Source organism: Polypterus senegalus, chromosome 10 (genome assembly GCF_016835505.1).
Source record: "Polypterus senegalus isolate Bchr_013 chromosome 10, ASM1683550v1, whole genome shotgun sequence".
NCBI classification, from domain to species: Eukaryota; Metazoa; Chordata; class Cladistia; order Polypteriformes; family Polypteridae; genus Polypterus; species Polypterus senegalus.
The window spans coordinates 119151833-119175774 of record NC_053163.1 but is presented as its reverse complement, the minus strand read 5'-3'; the positions used below and the strand labels follow the sequence as shown (position 1 = coordinate 119175774).

Here is a 23942-nt window from a genome sequence, read left to right as displayed (position 1 = left end):
CACCCAGTTGGAGTGCTTATAGTTTAATCCTTCTGTTTGGGGTTCCTATTTTCCTTTTACACTTTTAATTTTGAAAGTAAACTGCTCTTGTTCATATAAGAACTGCTGAAACAGCAAGACAATTAAGGCTGTTTCAAGCTTTTAGGGTATTGTGCAAAGTGGAATATGTGAAGCTTTTTCTACTTTTACGCATAATTTAAATTTGTCAACGCAGTGTGCTTGTAAACTGACATCATTAAAATCATAAATTAATTAATATTAGTATACAATTTCATACATGTGTTCAATCTATGTAGCTTTCTAACTCTGACAGCTGTCTTGAGCAGTATTTTTTTTTTTTAAATTATGACAGCTACTTGAGAGTAATAAGGGAAAAGATCTCATCTGATAAACATGAACTTAGAAATACAATTACATAAAATCATGTTTTTTAAAAGCTAAAAATTAAACATACAATACATTATGTGTTATTAACAACTAGCCACGCTACCTGTCAAAGAAAGGTAATGGAATATTTTAAAAACATTTGATATTTCTTGTCCTATGTGTATCTTCAACATCTTTCCTCTGTATTAGAGTGTGATTGAATCTCTGCTGACCAGCACTCCCTCTCTTGAGCTTGTTCTCACAAAGGCTGACTCTCAGACTGACATTATTTTCAATATAGTTTTCTTGGCACCTGTCCCATGTAATACTTCCCATCTTTGAAAGCGACTCTTTCAATATGCCTCCTATGCTGTTCTCCTCCTCACACGTCTAACACTCACATTTCTCTTACATCACCAAAGCCATACGGACCAATCAGACTGCTCTGAGGGACTGGACACACTCACCAACTCAATTTTTTATCATATAGTAAATGTGTCATACAAAGCGTTGGTACCTGTATTTTCATCTCATCTTTGCATTATGATGCATAGCATTGAAAGTGAGATAATCAGCTAGAGAGCACGTACCACCAAGGACATCTTCACTACTAAAACAGGCTTGGTATGTGGCTGCTGGCAAGTTGGATCAGTTTATGAAGTTGAGGAAAGTAAGTGCAGATGATGTCCCATCTGACCCAAATGATTGGTGTGTGTTGTAAATGGTGGCATGAATGTGCAGGGAGGCAGTGCTCAAGCCAGATGAGTGCATATGGAGCCATATGGAAGGAGCAATGGAAAATGTGGGGAGTATAGGAATGAGGAAGAAGACATCAGCTTAGACTATGGAATAACCCTTAGTGAGCACAATTATTTTTCTTTACTCCCCATAAACCTCATTTTAGTGAGTTTTGTGTTTCACAATTTGCAACATTGACCACAAAACAAATTTTTGAGCTGTAGGTGAAACAAAACTTCACTGTTTTGCTGTACCCCACACAATGTAATTTAAAACACTTCCCATCTATTGACGTCATTATTATTACTACTTAAAGTTCTTTTATCTAAAAAATGTTTAAGTTTAAAGTGTGAAGAGCTTTGGGTGGGGGAGGAAATGGTAGGAGGAAGATACCAGGACAACAAGCAAGACCAACAGAAAGAAGAAAGGGGAGAACTTAATACTACATCAATGGTAAATTGAACAGAAAATTTGGAACTGATGAACTGTTGTTTTGGATTCCTCTATGTTCATTTCATAGTTGTCTGTCACAAAGGCACATTCTTTCTACCTTTCTCTCTTTTTCCCTATGGGTGTGTTTTTTTTTCTCCAAATTGACATACCTTTAGATGTTGAAAAAGAGGTGGTCTGAAATTCACACTGCTGATTCTGGACATTGTAGACCAGACCTGTAGGGCAGTTAATGATGAAAACGTTTCCATTGGAGCACATAATGAAAGAGTTGGCGTCATCTGGGTTATTGTAGAGGCCATTAGGCTTGAACTGATCTGAGATTTTACAACCAGTGGTTTCTGCAATACAAAAGACAAGTTTAAGTAATAGCACTTATTTTGTTAGGTAACACACTATGGATCTATTGACATTTGAAATATTGATATCATGCATGTTTATAATATATACTTAAAATAATTGATTGTTTGGAAAAATACGTTTATTTAAAATGGGACTATCCCAACTAGAATTGTGACAATGTTGTAGTAGGAGGACTTTTTCCTGAAGCAACACAGATATTTTGGATAGAAATATGTAATTCTGATTTGTAAAAGGGTGAGGGCTCTGAGAAGGAATGGCCAATAAAAGACCCTCATGATAGTTTTGTTTAAAACAAAGAAAAACTCACCCAGAACAAGGATACTATGGCCCAACCTCTGGAGCTATACCTGGGGGTGGTGTTTGCTAGAGTGTGCCTGGTGGCTAAGAAACTCATGTGAAGATGTTATGTGGATTCATTACCTACAAGGTGAAGAATGAATGTTGAGTGCAATGGCAGTCAGGCTAAAGGCAAGTGGAATTGATGCATGGCATAATAGATTTGGCAGTGGAAACTTGCTCTTAGGACATGGAACATATCTTCCCTGGTAGGATAGCAGCACTGTCTCATTCAATAGTTGGATTCACATTTATGCACAGTATTAGCTCTAAACTATATTTTTTGACCAAATGTGGTTATCACATGACATATGCCCTGGAGTGCATGCCATACAGTTGGAGTTTGTTATGGTTGATGAAAAGGTTGCCTCAATGTGACATTGAGTTGCAGAGAGAGGACAACTTTGATTGTTACTGATGCATATGCACTAAATAACTATTCAAAGTATTCTGCTTTTTTTAAATATCTTAGATATCATATTTGAAAGGATACCATCTACATATCATCCATCATACCCAGAAGGGCATGATCTGGAGGAGCAGGTTGCCTGATATGAATCTTAGTGATGAATTGTTGTTGGATTTATGTGCTAGTCATGGTTTCGCCATAATGACAATCAAACAGTTGTATAAGTGTACATTTAACCAAACATGAATGAATGATTTTGTGGTTGTGTTTGTGTAATTACAAAGTTCAAGCAGTTCTTTACTGGCATGTTGTGAATGTTGTCATATCGGAGGTACCACATTTACCCAAAGTTACCTTAAAAGCTAAGGCTTTCAAAATTTTTAGGTTTCATCATGAAAATAGCCTCAACCCAGCCTTGCACCAGGCTGACTGTTGAGATTACGATTATTTAGGTGATTATTTTTTTGTTTGTTTAATAATGACCAAAAAGAAACATTTTAGATTTCCTAAAGGTCTTTAGAATCATGCAGGTGGTCTTTTGCACACTTTTGCAAAGGTTATCACATGGTTAACAAGCCAAGATTATTAATGCTCATCTTTTGTTGGAGTTTTTGAGGCATGGCCATACCCCTCTACAATATCAGAAGAGGTCTGGAGGTCTCTGAACATTGTTCAGAGGTCCTTTTTGCATTTTCAAATAGATATTTGTTGTGGCATAATTTTACCAAGAATATCTAAAGTCTGTTAGATCATATCATGTTGGATCACATTAATGTAACTTGATTTCCTACCGTTAAATATAGAAGTTTACTGGACTTGGTGATCATCACTTTGATGCAAAACTTGGATGTACACAACTTTTATTCCATTAAGCTTATAAAATACATGATTCATAAATCTCTTTCTATTGCATGCAAGAGTTCTTATAAAAAATAAATGCAATTTGGGTGGGTAAGGAAAAGGTTATTTGATTATAACTATTAGATTAAATCATATTATTTTAAAAATGATCTGTACAATTTATATTGTAATTAATTTTTAAAGTCAATGAATAAATAAATTTGAGTAAGAACTTCATTAGAAAAGTTTTGTAACATGGGTTCATAAATGTAATGGCATCCCCATTTTGTTTTGCTTTGTTTCTTTTGTATAATTCTTTTACATACCTTCTGTGGAGAAATCACAAAGGTTACTTGTTGTATTGTAGATCAAATTTGATGGGCATTTTGTTATGAAGTTGTACCCATTAGCACATGTAATAAATGAGTGGGGGTCACCAGGGTTCCCATAATTGCCATTTTCTTTGGAAGCACAGAATTCTTCACACACACTGGACCCTGAAATATAGGAAGACTGTGGTAGGTGTTATTTGGCATTGTACAAAAATGGTCTTTGAAGGTTGTACTTGAAAAATAAAACATGAAAATAATTGACGGTAGAAGAAATAAAAGCTTAATTAGTTAGATTCTACATGTCCTTTGAGCATTCATGGGGTTTATTGGTGTATTTTTTTTTAAGGTTTTTGAGGATTTATTTTATTTGGTATTTGAGTTTTTTGTTAACATACATCTCAGGTGTTGCACTGGTTGCCAGATTTGTTTTATGACATGGTCTTATATTCTAGGATGACTGCCTCTGTTGTCTGTAATGCAACTAAATCAAAACAGTATTTCAAATTTTTTTTCGTCGGTGCTACAATTGCCAGCGACCAGGTCACGAGTGGCACCAATGTCCCCGGGGAGACAGGAGGTACACCGTCCCCCAAGGTTCGCTCGAGGACAGGGGCAACGCAGTCAATGCCCGGATGACGCGTCCTCCTAGTGGAGGACGTCCCTCGCGGGGCCGAATGCTCCGCCCCAGAAGTCGTCGCTAAGGGGGGAACTGTGGAGGACTGCCGGCTTCTCATGCCGGTCCTCACCCCCAGGCCGCCAGGAGGAGCCCTTCTGACAGCAGGATAGTGCCCCGAGGTCCAGCAGGGCCTCATGGACTTTGTAGTATTTATACACAGCCCTGCTGGATACCTTGGGGGCCACCAGGAGTCGCTGTGGGGGGGCTTATGGGCTCTTTTGTGCCTTATGACCAGGGGGTACGTCACGGTCATGTGACGGGAAGGAACGACGTGCTCCGGTCGAAGTAAAGACTGATTGCCCTGACCCGGAAAGAAAAAGGAACTGTGGACTGTTGGGACAGAAACACCTCCGGGTCAGGGGCTATAAAAGGGCGGTGCCTCGCTCCAGACAATGAGCTGAGTTGGGAGGCAGGGTGGCTAAGCGTCTGGGAGAGTGGAGGATTATTATTATTGTTGTTATTGTATTGTTATTGGAGTATTTGGGAGTGGAGGGTGCTTTGTGCACATTATTGATATAATAAATATCATTATTGGACTTTTACCTAGTGTCTGACGTGGTGTCTGAGGGTGCAAGGGTGCGAGCAAGCACCTAATCTGTCACAATATATATATATATATATATATATATATATATATATATATATATATATTGTGATATTTGGCCGGCTTATCATCCCGGCCAATACCCCCAGGCCGCCAGATGGAGCCCTCCCTGCAGTATGGAGGTGCCCCGAAGACCAGCAGGGAATCATGGACGATGTAGTTTTTATCCTCAGCCCTGCTGGATACCTCAGGGGCCGCAAGAGGGTGCTGCAGGGAGGACCGAGGACTCATTTGTGCCCTTTTCTTCACCCCAGAAGCCCGTCACTCTTCCTATGACGAGCTTCCGGGGTGAAGAAAAGAACTTTTACCTGACCCGGAAGTGATTGAGGATCACATGGAATGGGGATTGAGAACATTTCCAGGTCAGGGATTATAAAAGGACTGTGGGAGCTTCCAGACGGCGAGCTGAGCTGGGTGGAAGGGTGGCAACGCGTCTGGGAGCTGGAGGATTGTATTATTATGATTTATAGTGAGTTATATGAGTTTTGTGGTGGACAGTGTGCTTTGTGCACTGTGGAAACAAAATAAAGTCAACAATTGGACTTTTACCTGGTGTCTGGAGTCGTGGACAGGGGGTCAAGGGAGCGAGAGCGCCCCCTATCTACCACTATATATATATATATATATATGCCAGCAACACTCATGACAATGACAAAACAATTACATTGTCAATCATGGTACGTTATTATTAAAATGTTTCCTTTTCCTTTTCTTTTTATTTTGCTATATATATATATATATATATATATATATATATATATATATATATATATACAGTGGAACCTTGGTTCACGAACATCTCAGTTCACACACAACTCGGTTCACGACCAAAAAGTTTGCCAACCTTTTGCCTCGGTTCACAACCACACAGAACAAGCCAGCTTCCCTTGCCTGCCTGGGCTGAGCTGAGAGAGAGAGAGAGCGAGCGAGCAAGCCACGTGCCTGCTGGGGAGGGGGAGGGGGAGATTGCTGCACGTGTTTGCCTGCCTATCTGCCTGCCTTCTGCATAGGGGGGGTACAGCTGAGACTCTCTCTCTGAGAAGCAGGCAGTACGTGCAAGCGAAACACCCCCCCAACAGGCAGGCTGAGAGAGAAAGAGAGAGAGAGAAAGAGAGAGAGAGAAAGCGAGCGAGCCGCGTGGCTGCAAGAGCCCTTTTCATTGTTCTCAGTCAGACGTGCATGCATCACCTGCACTCTCTTTGTGCTCTACAGTATTTCGTGTGCTTTTGCAGTTAACTATGGCTTCTAAGCAAGTGAAGAGTGGTGAGAAGAAAGTTTTGAAGAAAATTGAAATCGAAGTAAAGAAAGAAAAAGAGTTGGAAAAACTGTTTACCAGTTTACTCATTTACCAATTTGAGAACCCTTGTGCTTTCAAGCAGCACAATGTAAACAAAGCCAGACTGCCAGTAATGTGGGTGGCAAACACAAAGGGTTGGTGGTGTATGGTGTGTGTGCTACAGAGAGAGAGAGAGCGCGAGTGAGCTAGCTTGTGTAGCTGAGCAGGGAGCCTGGGTGTTTTGTGTCAGTGTTATTCAATGTTTTTACATTAGTTTACTATTACACTATGCATTCTATGGTGTAATTAACTATATTTGTGCTTAATCTTTACATATATTTACATATTTACATACAGTTCGTACGGTGTGGAACGGATTAATTGTATTTACAATTGGGGGAAATTGCTTCAGTTCACAACCAACTCAGTTTACGACCAAAGTTCTGGAACAAATTATGGTCGTGAACCGAGGTTCCACTGTATATATATATATATATATATATATATATATATATATATAGAGAGAGAGAGAGAGAGAGAGAGAGAGATATGAGAACAACACTCATATCCATGACAAAACAATTACATTAACAATCAAGTTACGTTATTTTTAAAATTTTTTCTTTTGTTTTTCATAACTTCTTTAACACACTACTTCTCCGCTGCGAAGCACGGGTATTCTGCTAGTAATATATATAGCAGACCCCCGTGACCCTGTGTTCGGATTCAGCGGGTTGGAAAATGGATGGATGGATATATATATACTATGGGGCTTAGCCAACCCCTGGGACGGTGCTACTCACAAGCCACTTCAGTTAAAACAATTTTTTTAATAAAATTTTTGTCAATATTGCATTGAATTTTGATTCTGTGTTTGGACTTACATCATGACAATGCAATGTATAATTGCCCTTGAGAGAATTTTATTTCTTTCTCTCTAATAAATAAACTGACTTCTTTAAATGTTTGTCTCTGCGATTTGTTAATTGTCTTTGCAAAATCTATTCTAACAGGAAATGGTTAATGTTTTAATATAAATGGCATATCAAGATCTCCTTTGTTGTCTAATGTTAATAGGGGAAGATGTAACACATTACCTTTCTTGGATACATCCTTCTTTCAACAGTGATTCAGGTGGTGGAAGGTGTTACGGATGTTGTTAACGGTTGATCATAGTCTATTGATACGCATTTAACCAATTTGTCGTGCAACCGATCAACAATTTTTGCCGTTATTTGTTTGACTTCATTGTTTCTATGTGCTAGGATTGGCCCATATACTTATTTGTTCTGTTGATATACCTTTGGGATGTACAAAGTAATTCATCAATAAGATTTGGACATAATACGTCTTCTTTAATTGGGAACATAAAGTGAGGAAAAAGTAAAAAATTATAAAAGCTGAGAGAGCAGGAAATGTGTCTGTCAAAAGCATTCACATAAATGAAATGTGAGTGGACCGTGTGCGTATTTGAATATGGTTGAGTGGAGGGTGTGACTTGAAAAAATTTCATGTCAAAAAACTCTTTTGCGGGACTTGAAAAAATCTCTTCAAAAAAGTCTTGTCTCATTGCAGGATTTTTTATATAATAGATATATATCTATTATAAAAAAAAAATCTTGGGACAAATAGAGACTTTTTCCAGCAACAAGATGTGATCTTTTGAAGAGAGATCTTTTGAAAAGAGAAAGAGAGAGACACTTTCATATCCCGTGAGATGGTCAAGTCATGTCATACCAGGTCATCTAACCTTTCAGTTGTTGAAACGCTTTTGGCAGACACACTTCCTGTGCTCTCAGCTTTTAAAAATTTTTTGTGCAAAGAGATTTAAACATGCCCAGGGCCAGAAAAAGACAAAGTAGAACATCGTAAAGAATTCAAAAATGTTGCCGCGATACAAATGCAGAGCAGGTTAGAGATAATGGAAGTAGGAAATTCAAAGTCTCAACAAATGATAGTAAAGATTGCATTAGTGCAAACAAATGGAAAATATTACTTGGTGAAATAATGGAACAGCGAAAAGAGATCAAATAGTGTTTGAGAATGTCTGGGGGAGAAGAGAGACAAGACAGTGAGACAAAAGGACAGCTGCTGTACAGGCTTTTAAATGTTCGAAGCGCTGCATGAAATGCAGATCACACAGCATGGCAGCAGCAGCAGCAGCAAAGAGGTGGTAAAAAAATGGATTTGTTTCCCATTGTATCACTGTTTAAGAGGGGGTTTCAGAAGAGCAACTGTGTCTCCTTGGGGTGCGTTCATCCCCCCTCTTCACAACGCGATCAGCAGAGACACGAAGTGGCTGGTGAGTGAAGCAAGCAGGGGGGAACCCCCTAGTTGTAGTATAACCTTTGAAATGGGACAGATAAGAAATGAATCTACATTTTGTACTGGTTTTAACAAAATTTTCACTTTAAATATGCTCTTGCAAATAACCTATTTGAGGGTTGTGGCCCACATTTTACTGGACCTTCAACTTCAAAGTATAGTCTAAACAGCACTGAAGTGACATCACAGCCAGAAGCTGAATGACCCTGAGTGGGTCATATGAAGACAGAGCTTAAACAAATCTGAAAGTATCACACAAAAACCCTAAATGCACAGGTGTTAAAGCATCATTTCTAAGAACTGATATTGTGGTATTGTCTTCATGGTGATGTTTCAAGATTTTGCTTACATAATAAATACTGTGATTGACCGCCGGCAGCTCAATCCGGCCAGGAGGTCCCAAAACTGGAAGAGTGGAGAACGGCAGCCTTTCCAGGACACTGCCTCCCCCAGGACACTAGGTGGCAGCTCCCCTGGATGGTAACTGTATCCTGGATTCCCTCAGGGCATCATGGGACATGGAGTCTGTTTTCTCAGCCCTGTTGGGTGCTGCCAGGGGGAGCTCTTAAAGGACCTGGGGACTCATACTTTTCCTACAACCTGGAAGTACTTTGGAGTCAGGAAGATGGAAGCCCAGAGTACTTCCGGGCTGCTTGAGGAGTGATGATGTGTCGTTTAACCAGGAAGAAGAAGAAGAACACTTCTGGGTCAAGGAATATAAAGGACTGATCAACAACCAGCATGCTGAGCCGGAGTTGGGAGGGTGTGTGACGGAGCTGCTGAGAGTGGAAGATTGTATAATTGTGATTATTGATTATTGCTATTGGTGAATTGCGGAGATTGTGGTGCTTTTATACAGTGTGCCCTGAACGTCTGTAGGTTGGGTTTCATGGTGCAACAGTGCCCTCTAGCGTCCACAATACATTTTTGCATACTTGAAAAAACTGGAAATAAGGATGAGCTATTGTATTAGTCAAGTCAAAGTCAAAGTGAACTTTATTGTCATCTCAACCATATACAGTGGAACCTCGGTTCACGACCATAATTCGTTCCAGAACTTTGGTCGTAAACCGAGTTGGTCGTGAACCGAAGCAGTTTCCCCCATAGGATTGTATGTAAATACAATTAATCCGTTCCAGACCATACAAACTGTATGTAAATATGTAAAAATATGTAAAGATTAAGCACAAATATAGTTAATTACACCATAGAATCCACAGTGTAATAGTAAACTAATGTAAAAACATTGAATAACACTGACACAAAACACCCAGGCTCCCTGATCAGCTACAGGAGCTGGCTCGCTCACGCGCTCTCTCTCTGTGTAGCGCGAGCGCACAAACAAACACACACACACACACACACACACACCCACCTATCCGTCCCCCCAATCCCTTCCCTGTCAGCTGCCCGGCTCTCTAATCTCTCTGTAGCACGTGCTCGCAGCATTTTTTTTAAAATGACTTTTAAGCACAGCAGAAAAAAAAATCCGAAGCACTTGCAAAAACCAACTCACAAGCAAACAAAAAAGTGAGATTGCAGGAGATCACGCTATTAAACCTAAAGCGTGATCGCTGTAAACAATGTTTTTAAAATGAGTTTTAAGCACAGCAGAAAAAACATCGCACAAATCCGAACTTCATTTAAAAACCAACTCGCAAGCAACCAAAAAAGTAACATTGCAACAAATCACACGATGAAGTCCTCCATGTAAACAATTTTTAATGAGTTTTAAGCACAAGGAAAAAGCGAACATTTGAAAAAGAGAAATGTAACATCGCACCTAATCGCTATGAAAAACTCCATCTGTAAACCTTTCATGAGTTTTAAGCACAAGGAAAAAAGCGAACATTTGAAAAAGAGAAAATAACATTGCAACAAATCGCATTATGAACTAAAAAAATTACTTTTGAAAAATCCGTAATACAAAAACCACCAAGAAAACTAACCTTGCATGAAACAAGTTCTGGCATGAAGTGTTTTCCTTCAGGTGTTTTCTCTCTTGTGATTTCTTGGGTTTCTGGTGCTTTTAGCTGTTTAGCTGGTGGGAGTGAAAGCCTCATGCAGCCATTCCAAAAAGAACGTTCTTGTGACCCTCCACATTACTGGCAGTCTGGCTTTGTTTACATTATGCTGCTTGAAAGCACGAGGGTTCTCCGATTGGTAAATGAGTAAACTGGTAAACATTTTTTCCACCTTTTGTAATTTCTTTCTTTACTTCGATTTCAATTTTCTTCAAAACTTTCTTCTGACCACTCTCCACTTGCTTAGAAGTCATAGTTAACTGCAAAAGCACACGAAATACTGTAGAGCACAAAGAGAGTGCACGTCTTATTGAAAACAATGAACAAGGAGCGGCTTTGCTTAAATGAAAAGCATGGCGCTCTCTTCTCTCTCAGGCTGCCTGTGGGGGGAGGGGGATGTTTTCGCTTGCACTACAGCCTACAGATAGGCAGGCAAACACGTGCAGCAATCTCCTCCTCCCCTTCCCAGCAGGCACGTGCTCGCTCGCCTTTCTCTCTCTCTCTCTCTCTCAACTGAGGACGCAAGGGAAACTGGCTTGTTCAGCAAACACGTGCAGCAATCTCCTCCTCCACCTCCCTAGCAGGCACGTGCTCGCTCGCCCTTTCTCTCTCTCTCTTTCTCTCTCTCTTTCAGCTCAGCTTGCAGGCAGGCAAGGGAACCTGGCTTGTTCGTATACCGAGTGTGTGGTTGTGAACCGAGGCAAAAGTTTGGCGATCTTTTTGGTCGTGAACCGAGTTGTACGTGAACCGGGACGTTCGTGAACCGAGGTTCCACTGTACAAGTATACAGATAGACACAACTGCAAAGCTCAGGGTCCACAGAGTAACAACATGACGTGCAAATAATAAATTAAAAATAGAATTAAAATTTAAATTTCAAATTAAAACACAAGACAAGACATTGTGCAAAGACAAGACAAAGAAGTAGCAGCAACGTGTAGTTAGCAATATGAACATTGATCTAATGTATGGTATTTGCAATATAGATACATAAATATACAGTAGTCAATAGGTATGTAATATAATAAATAAATAATAGATATAGATAATATAGAAATTATCAGTGTGTGATAGGTTTAAGACATGTAAACAATGACAGCTCGGAATGTTTCACAGTAGAAGGATATGAAAAGTATCCAAATACTTAAAGGTCAGTATAAGATTTTCAGTTCTTTTCTACATGCCCACTCGTCTTTGCTTTACTTTAACATGGCCTTCTCATAACTTCACTGTAATTAAAATCCTGATACTCTGTATATCCAACTCATTATAATAACTATTAATGGTGGCTCTAAAATCTGTACTAACCCCTACTCTCTCTTCTGTTTTCTCTTCCGGTGTCCTTACTCAAAGTACTGTGATGTTCCAACAATGATGGTTGGATTAAAAGCCAGAAGTCTGTATGACCATCAACATCAAGTGACTCCGTGAGAACCCTAAATCCAAAGAGGACTGTTTCATTTATGTTAGGTAGAATGCCCAGAGGGGACTGTGCGGTCCCGTGGCCTGGAACCCCTGCAGATTTTTTTTTTCTCCAGCCATCTGGAGTTTTTTTTATTTTTTTGTTTTTTCTGTCCACCCTGGTCATCGGACCTTACTCCTTTTCTATGTTAACTAATGTTGTCTTATTTTAATTTCTTATTTTGTCTTTTATTTTTCTTTTCTTCATTATGTAAAGCACTTTGAGCTACTTTTTGTATGAAAATGTGCTATATAATAGAATGTTGTTGTTGTTTGCAGGAAAGTGGCTTGCATGTATAAAAGTTCTGTTTTTAGAGGTGGTTGAAGCTGTGTGGAAGATCCCAGGGGGCAGCATGGTGTGAAGGAGTCTGATAGATTGGGGGTAAAAACTCTCCTGCAGCCTGGCAGATCTGGCTTTGATGCTGCAGTATCTTCTCTTGGATGGCAGAAATGTGAAAAATCCATGTGAGGGGTGTAAGGGGTCTTGCACAATGCTGCAGGCCTTGCGGAGAGTTCCCTTTAGCACAACCTGCATTTTTTTCAAAGCCTGAGACTTGCATTAAGCAAACTGCCCTATTTATGTCAGCTCAAATGTAATGCTAATGACACATGCTTACTTAAAATATCTTGGGTAGTGTTTCAGGTAAATCTTAATGTTTAATGGAATTTATTTGTGTTTTTTGGCTTATATTCCTTTTCTGTCATTTAAATTCTGAAAGAATGAGGAAATACCAGGTATTGGTATTTACCATCAATAGCAGAAAACAAAATATATATATATTTATAAACTGAGAAAAAGTGGGCAAAAATGTAAAAAGAGAGTCTTGCATGTAAAAAGGAGTTGAATCCCTGCTGCTTGAAACTGTATGTATTCAGCATGATTTGGGTCATGGCAAGAACAAACCTTGGTTACAGGGCTATTGCAGCATTTGTATGTATATATGTATTGTATGTACTATAGTATTGTAAGAGGCCGTCAGGACAGAGGGGTCAGAAAGATGACCTTCAGCCTAAGACAGGGCTGACAGGGTCCATACTTCAAAGGGGAACCCACACTGGTAACTGGAGTGTGCCACCAAATGACACTGTTGCGAAATTTGTATCATTAACGAGCGGTATGCTTCCTTGTTTGAATAGTTTCTGAGAAATATTAATTATACTAAACATAACTGCTGACCTTAACTGAACTGCTTGTTTTTTTACAGAAATAAAATCTTAGCAGTTCATTGACAAACACTTCTGTTGGCTATAGTAATATTTGCAATTTTTTAAGGAATAAGGCAACATTGATCCTTAAGACAGGTAAGAAAATTTGATTGTATTGTATTATATTGTAACATATTTAAATTAAGCTATTGTTTTACATATAATAAGACCACAAATATTTGGAGAATGCAGGCATGAGCTCTGCAGCTTATGTAAACTTGATTACATATGCAATTCTTATGGCAATCATTAAAATCCCAGCAAAGCTATAACAATTGTAGAAAAATGGCCTAATAATGGAACAAAGAACTGTTTGACATTGACATACAGGGGATTCAGAAAGTATTCTGTCCCTTTGATATTTTTTTCACATTTTGCCATGTTTCAGTCTTATGCTAAAATTATTTAAATTTGTTTTTTTTTCACATCATTCAACACTCAATACCCATAATGGCAAAAGCAGGATTTTAGAAATTGAATATTAATTAAAAAATTATATTTTTAATGTATTAAAAATGAAAAAATGAAATACCACAATGAAACAAGTACTCAGACCCATTGCTGTGGCACTTAAGATCTGCCTCAGGTGCATCCCATTCTATTTTTCATTACTGAGATATCTCTACACTTTGTTTGGAGTCCAGCTGTAGTCAGATACCAGCCTCTATAAGGTCCCTTAGCTGACAATATGTATTAGAGCAAAAACCAAGCCGTGCTCTTGAAGGAACTGCCTGCACAGCATAGAAACAGGATTTTGTATATGCACGGATCTGGGGAAGGCTACATACAATTCATACAGTATTAATGGTGCTCAAGAGCATAGGTGCCATCATTATTCTTAAATGAAAGAAGTCTGGAACAGCCACAACTCTTTCTAGAGCAGGTTGCATGGCCAAACTGATCAATCAATGACAAAAGGCCAAGGTAAGAGGGGTGACCGAGAACATAATGGTCACCCAGGATGACAAAAATAGAACTTTTGTTTAGACGGAACAAACTTCCAGATGGACAACAATCCCTTCTATTTCCGGCGCCGCATCCGAGTGGCAGCCTTTCCAGCAGCTCCGTATACAACTTTATTTTTTTACCTTTTTATCTCTATTTTTCTCTATTTCACTGATCACTTCTACCACTTTCTTTTATGTGGAATTGCTCCCTGGACACTTTTTACACATTTTTACTATTTTACTATTTGACATGGATTTTTACACTCGCCTATTCAAGTAGTCAGCTTAAAGCACTGAGAAGAAATGCTTATGCCGGTGTGGTTCCTTATTTACCTGACGAGGTAAGAAGACGATATCGGGCAGCGAGCGCAAAGATAAAAATAAGATTAAATCGAGACAACTTGAGAGAAAATGGCGTTATAAACCGTCGGTGCCTTCTGTGATCCTGGGAAATGTAAACTCACTACCAAATAAGATCGACGAACTGGCTGTGCTGGTGAAAAATGTCAGAACCTACAGAGAATGCAGCTTGCTGTGTTTTAGTGAAACGTGGCTAACATCTATCATCCCAGATGCTAACGTGGAGCTACCCGGGTTTACCACAGTTAGAGCGGACAGAGACGCAAGTACCTGTGGAAAGAAGAAAGGAGGAGGACTCGCTCTCTATGTCAATACAAAGTGGTGCAACTCAGGACATGTAAACGTTAAAATCTCCACTTGCTGCAGGGACATCGAACTGTTGGCCGTAAGTCTGCGTCCCTATTACTTGCCCAGAGAGTTTGGACACGTGATTGCTGTTATTGTTTACATCCCCTCAAGCGAGCGCGAGATGGCGAGTGACATCATCCATTCCGCAGTTGCTAAGTTACAAACGCAGCACCCTGAGGCACTTGTGCTAATCGCTGGAGACTTTAACCATGTAACGCTGGACAAAACATTACCTGCCTTCTCCCAGTATGTGGATTGTAACACTCGGGGAAACAGGACTATTGACCTACTATATGCAAACGTTAAAGACGCATACAGCGCCACCCCACTGCCTGTGCTTGGGAAAGCAGATCATAACCTGGTTCTGCTTCAGCCTCAATACAAACCAAGAGTGAGGGCGCTACCTACAACCACACGCTCATTCAGGAAGTGGTCCCCTGAGGCAGAGCAGGCTCTGAGAGACTGCTTTGGAACTACAGACTGGGATATATTGCTTGGGTCACATAGTGAGAACATTGAAGAGGCTGTTGAATGCACAACTGATTACATCAACTTCTGTATGGACATTGTAGTTCCAGTAAGAACAGTATGCTGCTATGCTAACAACAAGCCATGGATTACAAGTGACATCAAGGGCCTTTTGAACCAGAAGAAAAGGGCTTTTAAAGGTGGTGATAAGCATGAGCTGAAGTGCGTGCAGAAGGAACTCCGAGTCCAGCTCAGGGCGAAAGAGCAGTACAGGAGAAAGCTGGAGCAGAAGTTGCAGAACAACAGTATGAAGGAAGTGTGGGATGGGATGAAGATTATCACTGGCTGCAGCTCGAAGCGGGGTGCCGCCATCGAGACAGACGTGGAGAGAGCAAACCAAATGAACAACTTCTTTAATAGGTTTGATCACAGTAACCCACTCTCACCTCGAGTACTGCATCCTCCAACCATCCTTCTGCTGATACCAGCATAGGTGAGACATCCCCACCCACAATTACAGCAGCCCAGGTGAGCAGAGAGCTGAAAAGACTTTGTGCCAGCAAAGCAGCGGGTCCAGATGGTGTATCGCCACGATTGCTGAAGGCCTGTGCGTTGGAACTGGGGAGTCCTCTACAGCGCATCTTCAACCTGAGCCTGGAACAGGGAGAGTCCCAAGGCTTTGGAAAACATCTTGTATCACTCCTGTCCCAAAGGTATCACGTCCTAGTGAGCTGAATGACTTCCGGCCTGTTGCTCTGACGTCACATCTGATGAAGACCATGGAGCGGCTGCTGCTTCACCACCTGAGGCCACAGGTCCGTCCGCCCTCGACCCTCTGCAGTTCGCATACCAGGAGAAGGTGGGAGCGGAGGATGCCATCATCTATATGCTTCATCGATCCCTCTCCCACCTGGACAGCGGCAGTGGTGCTGTAAGAATTATGTTTTGGACTTCTCTAGCGCCTTCAACACCATCCAACCTCTGCTCCTTAGGGATAAGCTGACTGAGATGGGAGTAGATTCACACCTTGTGGCATGGATTGTGGACTATCTTACAGACAGACCTCAATATGTGCGTCTTGGGAACTGCAGGTCTGACATTGTGTGCAGCAATACAGGGCGCCGGGGACTGTACTTTCTCCGGTCCTGTTCAATCTATATACATCAGACTTCCAATATGACTCGAGTCCTGCCATGCAAAAAGTTCGCTGATGACACTGCTATTGTGGGCTGCATCAGGAGTGGGCAGGAGGAGGAGTACAGAAAGTTAATCAAAGACTTTGTTAAATGGTGCGACTCAAACCACTTACACCTTAACACCAGCAAGACCAAGGAGCTGGTGGTGGATTTTAGGAGGCCCAGGCGCCTCATGGACCCTGTGATCATCAGAGGTGACTGTGTGCAGAGGGTGCAGACCTTTAAATATCTGGGAGTGCAGCTGGATGACAAATTGGACTGGACTGCCAATACTGATGCTCTATGTGAGAAAGGTCAAAGCAGACTATACTTTCTGAGAAGGTTGGCATCCTTCAACATCTGCAGTAAGATGCTGCAGATGTTCTACCAGACGGTTGTGGCGAGTGCCCTCTTCTAGCGGTGGTGTGCTGGGGTGGCAGCATAAAGATGAAAGACGCCTCACGCCTGGACAAACTTGTTAAGAAGGCAGGCTCTATTGTAGGATTAAAGTTGGACAGTTTAACATCTGTGGCAGAGCGACGGGCACTAAGCAAACTCCTGTCAATCATGAATAATCCACTGCATCCACTTAACAGTGTCATCTCCAGGCAGAGGAGTAGCTTCAGTGACAGACTTTTGTCACTGTCCTGCTCCACTGACAGACTGATGAGATCGTTCCTCTTCAATTCCACCCGGGGGAGTAAATGCGAACATTAATTTTATTTTAATTCTTTTCATTTTTATTATTATTTAATTTAATATTGTTTCTTTGTATCAGTATACTGCTGCTGGATTATGTGAATTTCCCCTTGGGATTAATAAAGTATCTATCTATCTATCTATCTATCTATCTATCTATCTATCTATCTATCTATCTATCTATCTATCTATCTATCTCAATCACTGCAACACTCCATCAATCTGGGTTTTATAACAGGGTGGCCAGTAGACCACTTTGAGTATGCAAAAAGGCAATTAGGGGACTCTCAGACAGTGAGAAACATGATTCTCTGGTCTGATAAATCAGATTATTGTCATGTCTAAAAAAAACAGGCACCACTAATTACTCGTGCAATACCATTCCAACAGTGACGCATGGTGGTGGCACCATCATGCTGTGGGATTGTTTTAAAGCAGCAGAAAATGGAAGAATATACAGGGTTCAGGGAAAGTGGAACAAAGCAAAGTACAGCGACATCACTATTTAAAACCTACTCCAGGGTCTTCTGCATCTCAAAATAGACAATGACAATAAGCACAAAGCAAAGACAACATAGTAGTAAGCTTAAGGACAATTACGTGAATGTCCTTGAGTTCCCCACTCAGAGTTCAGCCTTGAACCGAATTGAACATCACTGGAGAGATCTGAAAAGAGCTGTCCACTGATGGTTTCCAGCTAGCCTGACTTAACTTAAGAGAATCAGCAGAGCTAAATGGCTGAAAATAGACAAATCCAGCTGTCCAAAGCTTGTCATTTCACACCCAGGAAGACACCAGGTTGAAACTGCTGTCAAAAGAGTTTCAAGTAAGTACTGAATAAAGAGTCTAAATACCTGTGTCATTGTGAGATTTCCATTTTTTTATGTTTAATACATTTACAGAATTTTCTAAAATCCTGTTTATGCTTTGTCATTCTGGGATATTGAATGCTGCTTAATGGAGGAAAATTGAAATGAACTGGTTTTAGCATAATGCAACTTTGAAAAAAGTGAAGGGGTCTGAATATGTTCTGAATCCACTGTAGGTTGTATGATTACATGCTTTAAATCTAGTGCCTTCTGTGCCTTTTAGTGAGGGTTTGGTTTGTTATTCCAGGGTCCAATCTACAATCTTCCGAGCCATAGAACCCCATTGATGAGGAGGACTTTGTGTTCTTTTGACCTGGAGATGGGAGCTGGACCGCCACTTTTGAAGGTTGCATCCTGTGTGCTTTTCTGCTGTTGACAAACCCCTTCAGAATAAGGTCTTGTGTAAGAGACAATCTTAGAAAGTTAATTTTTGATGTTAAATTCATATATAGTTTGCTTGATTTCTATAGAACATTAGTTTCTTATAGATACCTAGAATATGGTATAGCATTTTACCCCCGTAAGTTAACATGTGATAGAAATTTCTTGCTATATCTGTAGAGCTGAGTGTTAATTAAGGCAGTTAGGAAATAGTCGTACTGCTAGCAAGGACTATTAGATAATGTTTGCAGTTTTCAGACCGTGTCTAACGTGCCACAAGTACGACTGTATGACCAAATTTAGAGAAACGAAACAAGATTTTTAAGCCTTAAACAGAGCTTTTCAAAAACAAGAATTTCATTTCTTTACTATATCAATTTTTTCTCTCTTTTTTGTGAACTGTTTTTCCTTGAAATTTTACTAAACCTTTTACAATTAAGATATTTTGTCTGTGGAATTATTTGATTATGTGTCACACTGGTGCTTAAATCATCCTATGAAGCAAACTAAAAGCTGCAGAACTTTGGTAACTTTGGATAAACACAGCTACATTTTTTCATCAGAAAACTTTCATCGGAACACTTTGAACTGGAACTGGAAACTACCATCTGAGGACTTGTCAATGAAAGTCATAAGGCAGTTCCTGAAGATACTAAAATGTTAGCTCAGCAAAGGGAGAAACAAGATAAACCTCCAGCGTCACATACAAAAGTACCAGTATTTAATGGTGATCCTCTAAGATACATGTCATTCATTAGAGCTTTTGATTATGCTGTGGACAATGTGTTTGAAAGGTACAGAGATAAACTGCACTTTCTAGAGCAGTACACTAGAGGCTATCCACAAGAGCTTGTTCATGCCTGTCCTTGATTTAGGTCAGAAGTGGTTTATCAAGAGGCATGAAGACTGCCTAAAATCTACTATGTTGATTTTAGCCAAAGAAAAATAAAATTTGAGTGGTCTTTGATTGTACAGCCACCTACCAAGGGACTTCACTTAACAAACAATTACTGAAAGGCACCGACTAACATACTCATTGGTGTCTTTACAAGATTTAGAGAGGAGCCAGTGACATTAATGGTAGATATTAAATCAATGTTCTACCAAGTTATAGTTCCAGATAAAGACACTGATCTTTTACACTTTTTCTGATGGCCTTAAGGTAATCTAAGAAAAGACTTGGAAGAATTTAAAATGACAGTACATCTTTTTGGTGCTACTTCTTCACCCAGTTGTGCTTCTTATGCTTTGCATAGAACAACTGAAGATGCCAGATATACATTTCCTGTGGAACACTGTGCTCCATAACCTCTACACAGATGACTGTTTAAAGTCTGTGATAACAGAACAGCAAGCAATAAAGCTGGCAAAAGATTTCCAAGTACTATGCCTCAGAAGGAGATTCCACATGACCAAGTGGATGAATAACAGCAGAGCAGTCTTATTGTCTTCCAGAAGAAGACAAACCTCATGAATAAAAGGAGTTAGACTTGAGCCACAGTCTGCTCCCAATAAAACGTACCCTGGGCATCCAGTGCTGCACAGAAATGGACACTTTCAAATTTCAGACAAAGTTACAAGACAAGCCCGCTACAAGGAGTGGTATACTATTAGTATTGTTGTTAGCTCAGCCTGTGACTCTCTCAGATTTTTAGTACCTGCTATACTGCCAACAAAGCTTACTGTATCTTAAGATATTTGTGCAAAGAGAAATGTGGGTGGGATGAAATGGATTTCAAATACATTCAAACATGGAAAAAAATGAATGGATGACCTGCAGTTACTAGTGAGTAGATGCATCAAACCTGCATGGTTTAGAACCATAAAGTCACCACAAATGCACCATCGATTCAAGACCTTTATTACCAACAGAATCACAGTAAACAGAGATCATTCACAACCTTCACAGTGGAAGTATGTTATATCTTCCCTAAATCCAGCTGATCAAGCATTAAGAGGGATAAGTATAGAAAACATTCTCAAAAACACCACATGGTCACAAGGTCCAAGTTTCTTATTAATGGAAGAACATGAGTGGCCAAAAAGACCAGAACAACTGAATGATTCACTTTCCGAAGATAATCCAGATATTAAAATCTGTGTAGTTAACATGACAAGTGTAGAAGAGATTACCATACCTATAAATAAGCTCATCACGTACTTCTCCGAATGAGTACGCTTAAAGAAAGCAGTGGCTTGGTTTCTCAAGTTTAAAGACATACTGTTGCATTTGAAAAATGAAAGAAAGACATTACAACATGAAGCTGGTCAATCTGAAAGTAACCCAGAAGAACAAAAAACACTCATCACAGAGCACATGAAAAAGTACAAACTGACTTTGAAACCAAACCTGATGACTGGGTATGTGTACCTAATAAAGGTTACTTAGGGGACTGAAAATATTAAATAAATAACACTGATTGTATACCGGACAGGGAAATGTAAGGATTCTGTTATTTAATTTATCCAGTGTCATCCATGAACTTCTGTTAAGTGGTAAACTCAGGCAAATACAAATGGATGAAAATGGTGCCCTCTATAATGAACCAACTATGGAGCATACCACAGTTTGTGAGGATCAAGAAATGTGTTTCTGATATGGGTGCAATCAACACTGGAGCAACACAAGGAACAGTCCTGTCTCCTTTTCTCTTCACCCTGCACACCTCCCACTATAAATATGACAGCAGATCAGGTCACTTTCAGAGATTCTCAGATGATTCTGCACTTATGAGGTGTATCGATAAAGGGGATGTGACAAGAGTATTGGAGTCAGGGGAGAACTTTGTTTCCTGGTACAGAAAGAATTGTCTGTGACTTAAAATCAGCAAAACCAAGATTATTGACTTTCACTACACCAAAGAGCCTCTATGCCCCATCACTGTTTAGGGAGTGCATGTAGTGGTGGTCCACTGCTACAAACACCTGAGAATTCACATCAATTACTGGCTGGACTGGTCTCAGAACACAGAGGGACTATGTAAGAAAGGGCAGAGCAAACACTTCTTTCTTTGGAGACTGCACCCCTTTAATGTGTGCAGAGACATCCTTTACATCTTCTACAACTCTGTGATGGACAATCTCATTTTCAATTCTGTGTTCTGCTGGGTTAATAACATCACATCAAGATAGGCCCACCAAGTCAACAAGCTGATTAAGAAGGCAGTCTCAGTAGCAGAGGAGAAAATAAAGAAAAAAATGAATGACCTTTATGAAAACAGCTAACATCCTCTCTACAACACACTAGCATTGAGTACTTTCAGCAAAAGAATCATTCAGCAGAAGTTTGTCAAGGAATGCTACTGAGGCTCCTTCATACATATTGTAATACACTTTTTAAATCCCTCACTTTGATGGCTCTCTTATCATTAGCTAAGTAAGAAGTTTTTGTTTTTTCTGTTTGCAATTCTTGTGTGTGTTTGAAGGGTTTTTTTTATTGGTTATTGCACTATTACTGCATTCTATGAGCTAATGTAAAAACTTAATTTCTAGGCATTTCTATGATTTTTAATGTAATATTGAAAATCAGTCTAACTTCATGATATATAAAATATGCCTGCCTGACTATGGAATTAGCTGCTTCCCTAAGCCAAGTGCTGCATTGTTAAAATGCTGGGCCCCACAACCCTAAAACTTGTTTCAGTGGGTTTAATAAAGGAATAGATGAATGTCTATACTGCAAAAGATATATTTTATTTTCATACATCAATGCCTATCTTTAAACGCAGTGGATGCCAGAATGCGTCACTGTATATGACTTTAATCAACCAAACTGAACAACATTAGGCTGCTTTCAGAACACAAATAAAACAGACAAACTCCACACAGAATGTCAGCCAGCCGGAGCCTGGATTCCAAACATGTAGATGAAGATTTGAAAATATGTGTGACATTTTACAAACTAACAATCACTTTGTGTTGAAAGCACACATACGTAAAATGCATTAACCTGCTGTAGCTGTTCCAGCACATTTACTTGTAGGCATATACTGAAAGCATGTATGCAAAAGCAAAAGCACACAATAGACAAAAATTATCCATCCATCCATCCATTTTCTAACCCGCTGAATCCAAATACAGGGTCACGGGGGTCAGCTGGAGCCAATCCCAGCCAACACAGGGCACAAGGCAGGAACCAATCCTGGGCAGGGTGCCAACCCACCGCAGGACAAAATTATAGAAAAAGCTAACTCCTGCACTAACTTTGGAATTCTAACGTGGAGGAAATTGAACAATAAGTAAGCCATCATTCCTCTTTGATTTTACATGGAATGGAATTAGCATTGCAGCAAAATAAAGAACTGGACAGTTTATTAAATGCTATACTTGGGATGATTTATGTAATCATTTTTTGTATAAAATGAAAAATTTAAACAACAAAAAAAGAGTTGAAGACTTACCAAAAAGAAGTGAAAACCAGATGAGCATAGTTATTGAAAAGGGGGCCATAGCTGCACGTCTGTGGTGAATTAGTTATCCTCATCACCCAAATGTCATGTCTGCTGTATACTTCAGAGAGAGGTTTAAGGAGAAGCTGCTCCTTGCACCTTTCTAGTCACCATTTACAGTTTTGTGCTTAGACGCCTCTTTTTCTCAGCAAAGTGCACCCGCCCTGAAATATTTAATTTGTGTTAAATAAAGACATACTTTTCTTGGCTCAACTTCAGGAATTCATTAAACCAAAAATTAGAAATATTATATTTCTTACATACCTTTCTGTCCAGTTTCTATGCACTTTCAAAAAAATATACAGCAGAAAGTCACCATAAAAAATGCTTCTCCGTGGGTCTGTGCTATTCCTCCTGTTTGTTGGGCTAGAAATGTTGTAAAATATGGTGTTTTCTTCAGACATTCTTCATGCATGACTGAAAGTTTTCAATATTCAAAAATGTGGTTTAGAAATACTGAAAATCAGTGCCAGCAGGGAAGTGGTTGGACAAAAAAGCACTTCGCCTTCTACCTAATGTTCTTTTCTTTTTTAGTACCTTTATACCTTGTAAGGCACAAAAAAGCATTTTAAAATATTGCCTGATGGAGCATGATAACAAGCTATATCTTTGACATTTTATTTCAGATTTTCTGCTGAGAACTTCTGACCAATGGTCAACCCTACAAACTTCACTAATTTTGTTCCTACAGTCCAAAGCAAAAGTTTATTATCCAATCAATCACCCATTTTCTAACTAACTTGTCTTTCTCAAGGTCACAGGCAGCTAGTGCCTGTTCTGGCAGAATCAGGTATGTGAATGTGAAAACCAGTGCTGGACAAGGCAATGGTCTGTTGCAAGA

The 23942-nt window shown here is 39.8% G+C and overlaps 1 protein-coding gene across 1 annotated transcript in view; it reads right to left on the bottom strand.

Moving 5' to 3' along the window:
- LOC120538222 (uncharacterized threonine-rich GPI-anchored glycoprotein PJ4664.02-like) overlaps positions 1 to 23122 on the bottom strand; it is a 41563-nt gene extending 18441 nt beyond the window's left edge. Inside the window, exons 1-3 of the mRNA XM_039767677.1 lie at positions 23054 to 23122; positions 3829 to 3999; positions 1707 to 1895 (exon numbers count right to left, since the gene is read on the bottom strand). Of these exons, the coding sequence (XP_039623611.1) occupies positions 1707 to 1895; positions 3829 to 3999; positions 23054 to 23102 (409 nt within the window). The 5' untranslated portion in view covers positions 23103 to 23122. The remainder of the gene's footprint in view (positions 1 to 1706; positions 1896 to 3828; positions 4000 to 23053) is intronic.
- Between the last annotated feature and the right edge of the window lie 820 nt (positions 23123 to 23942).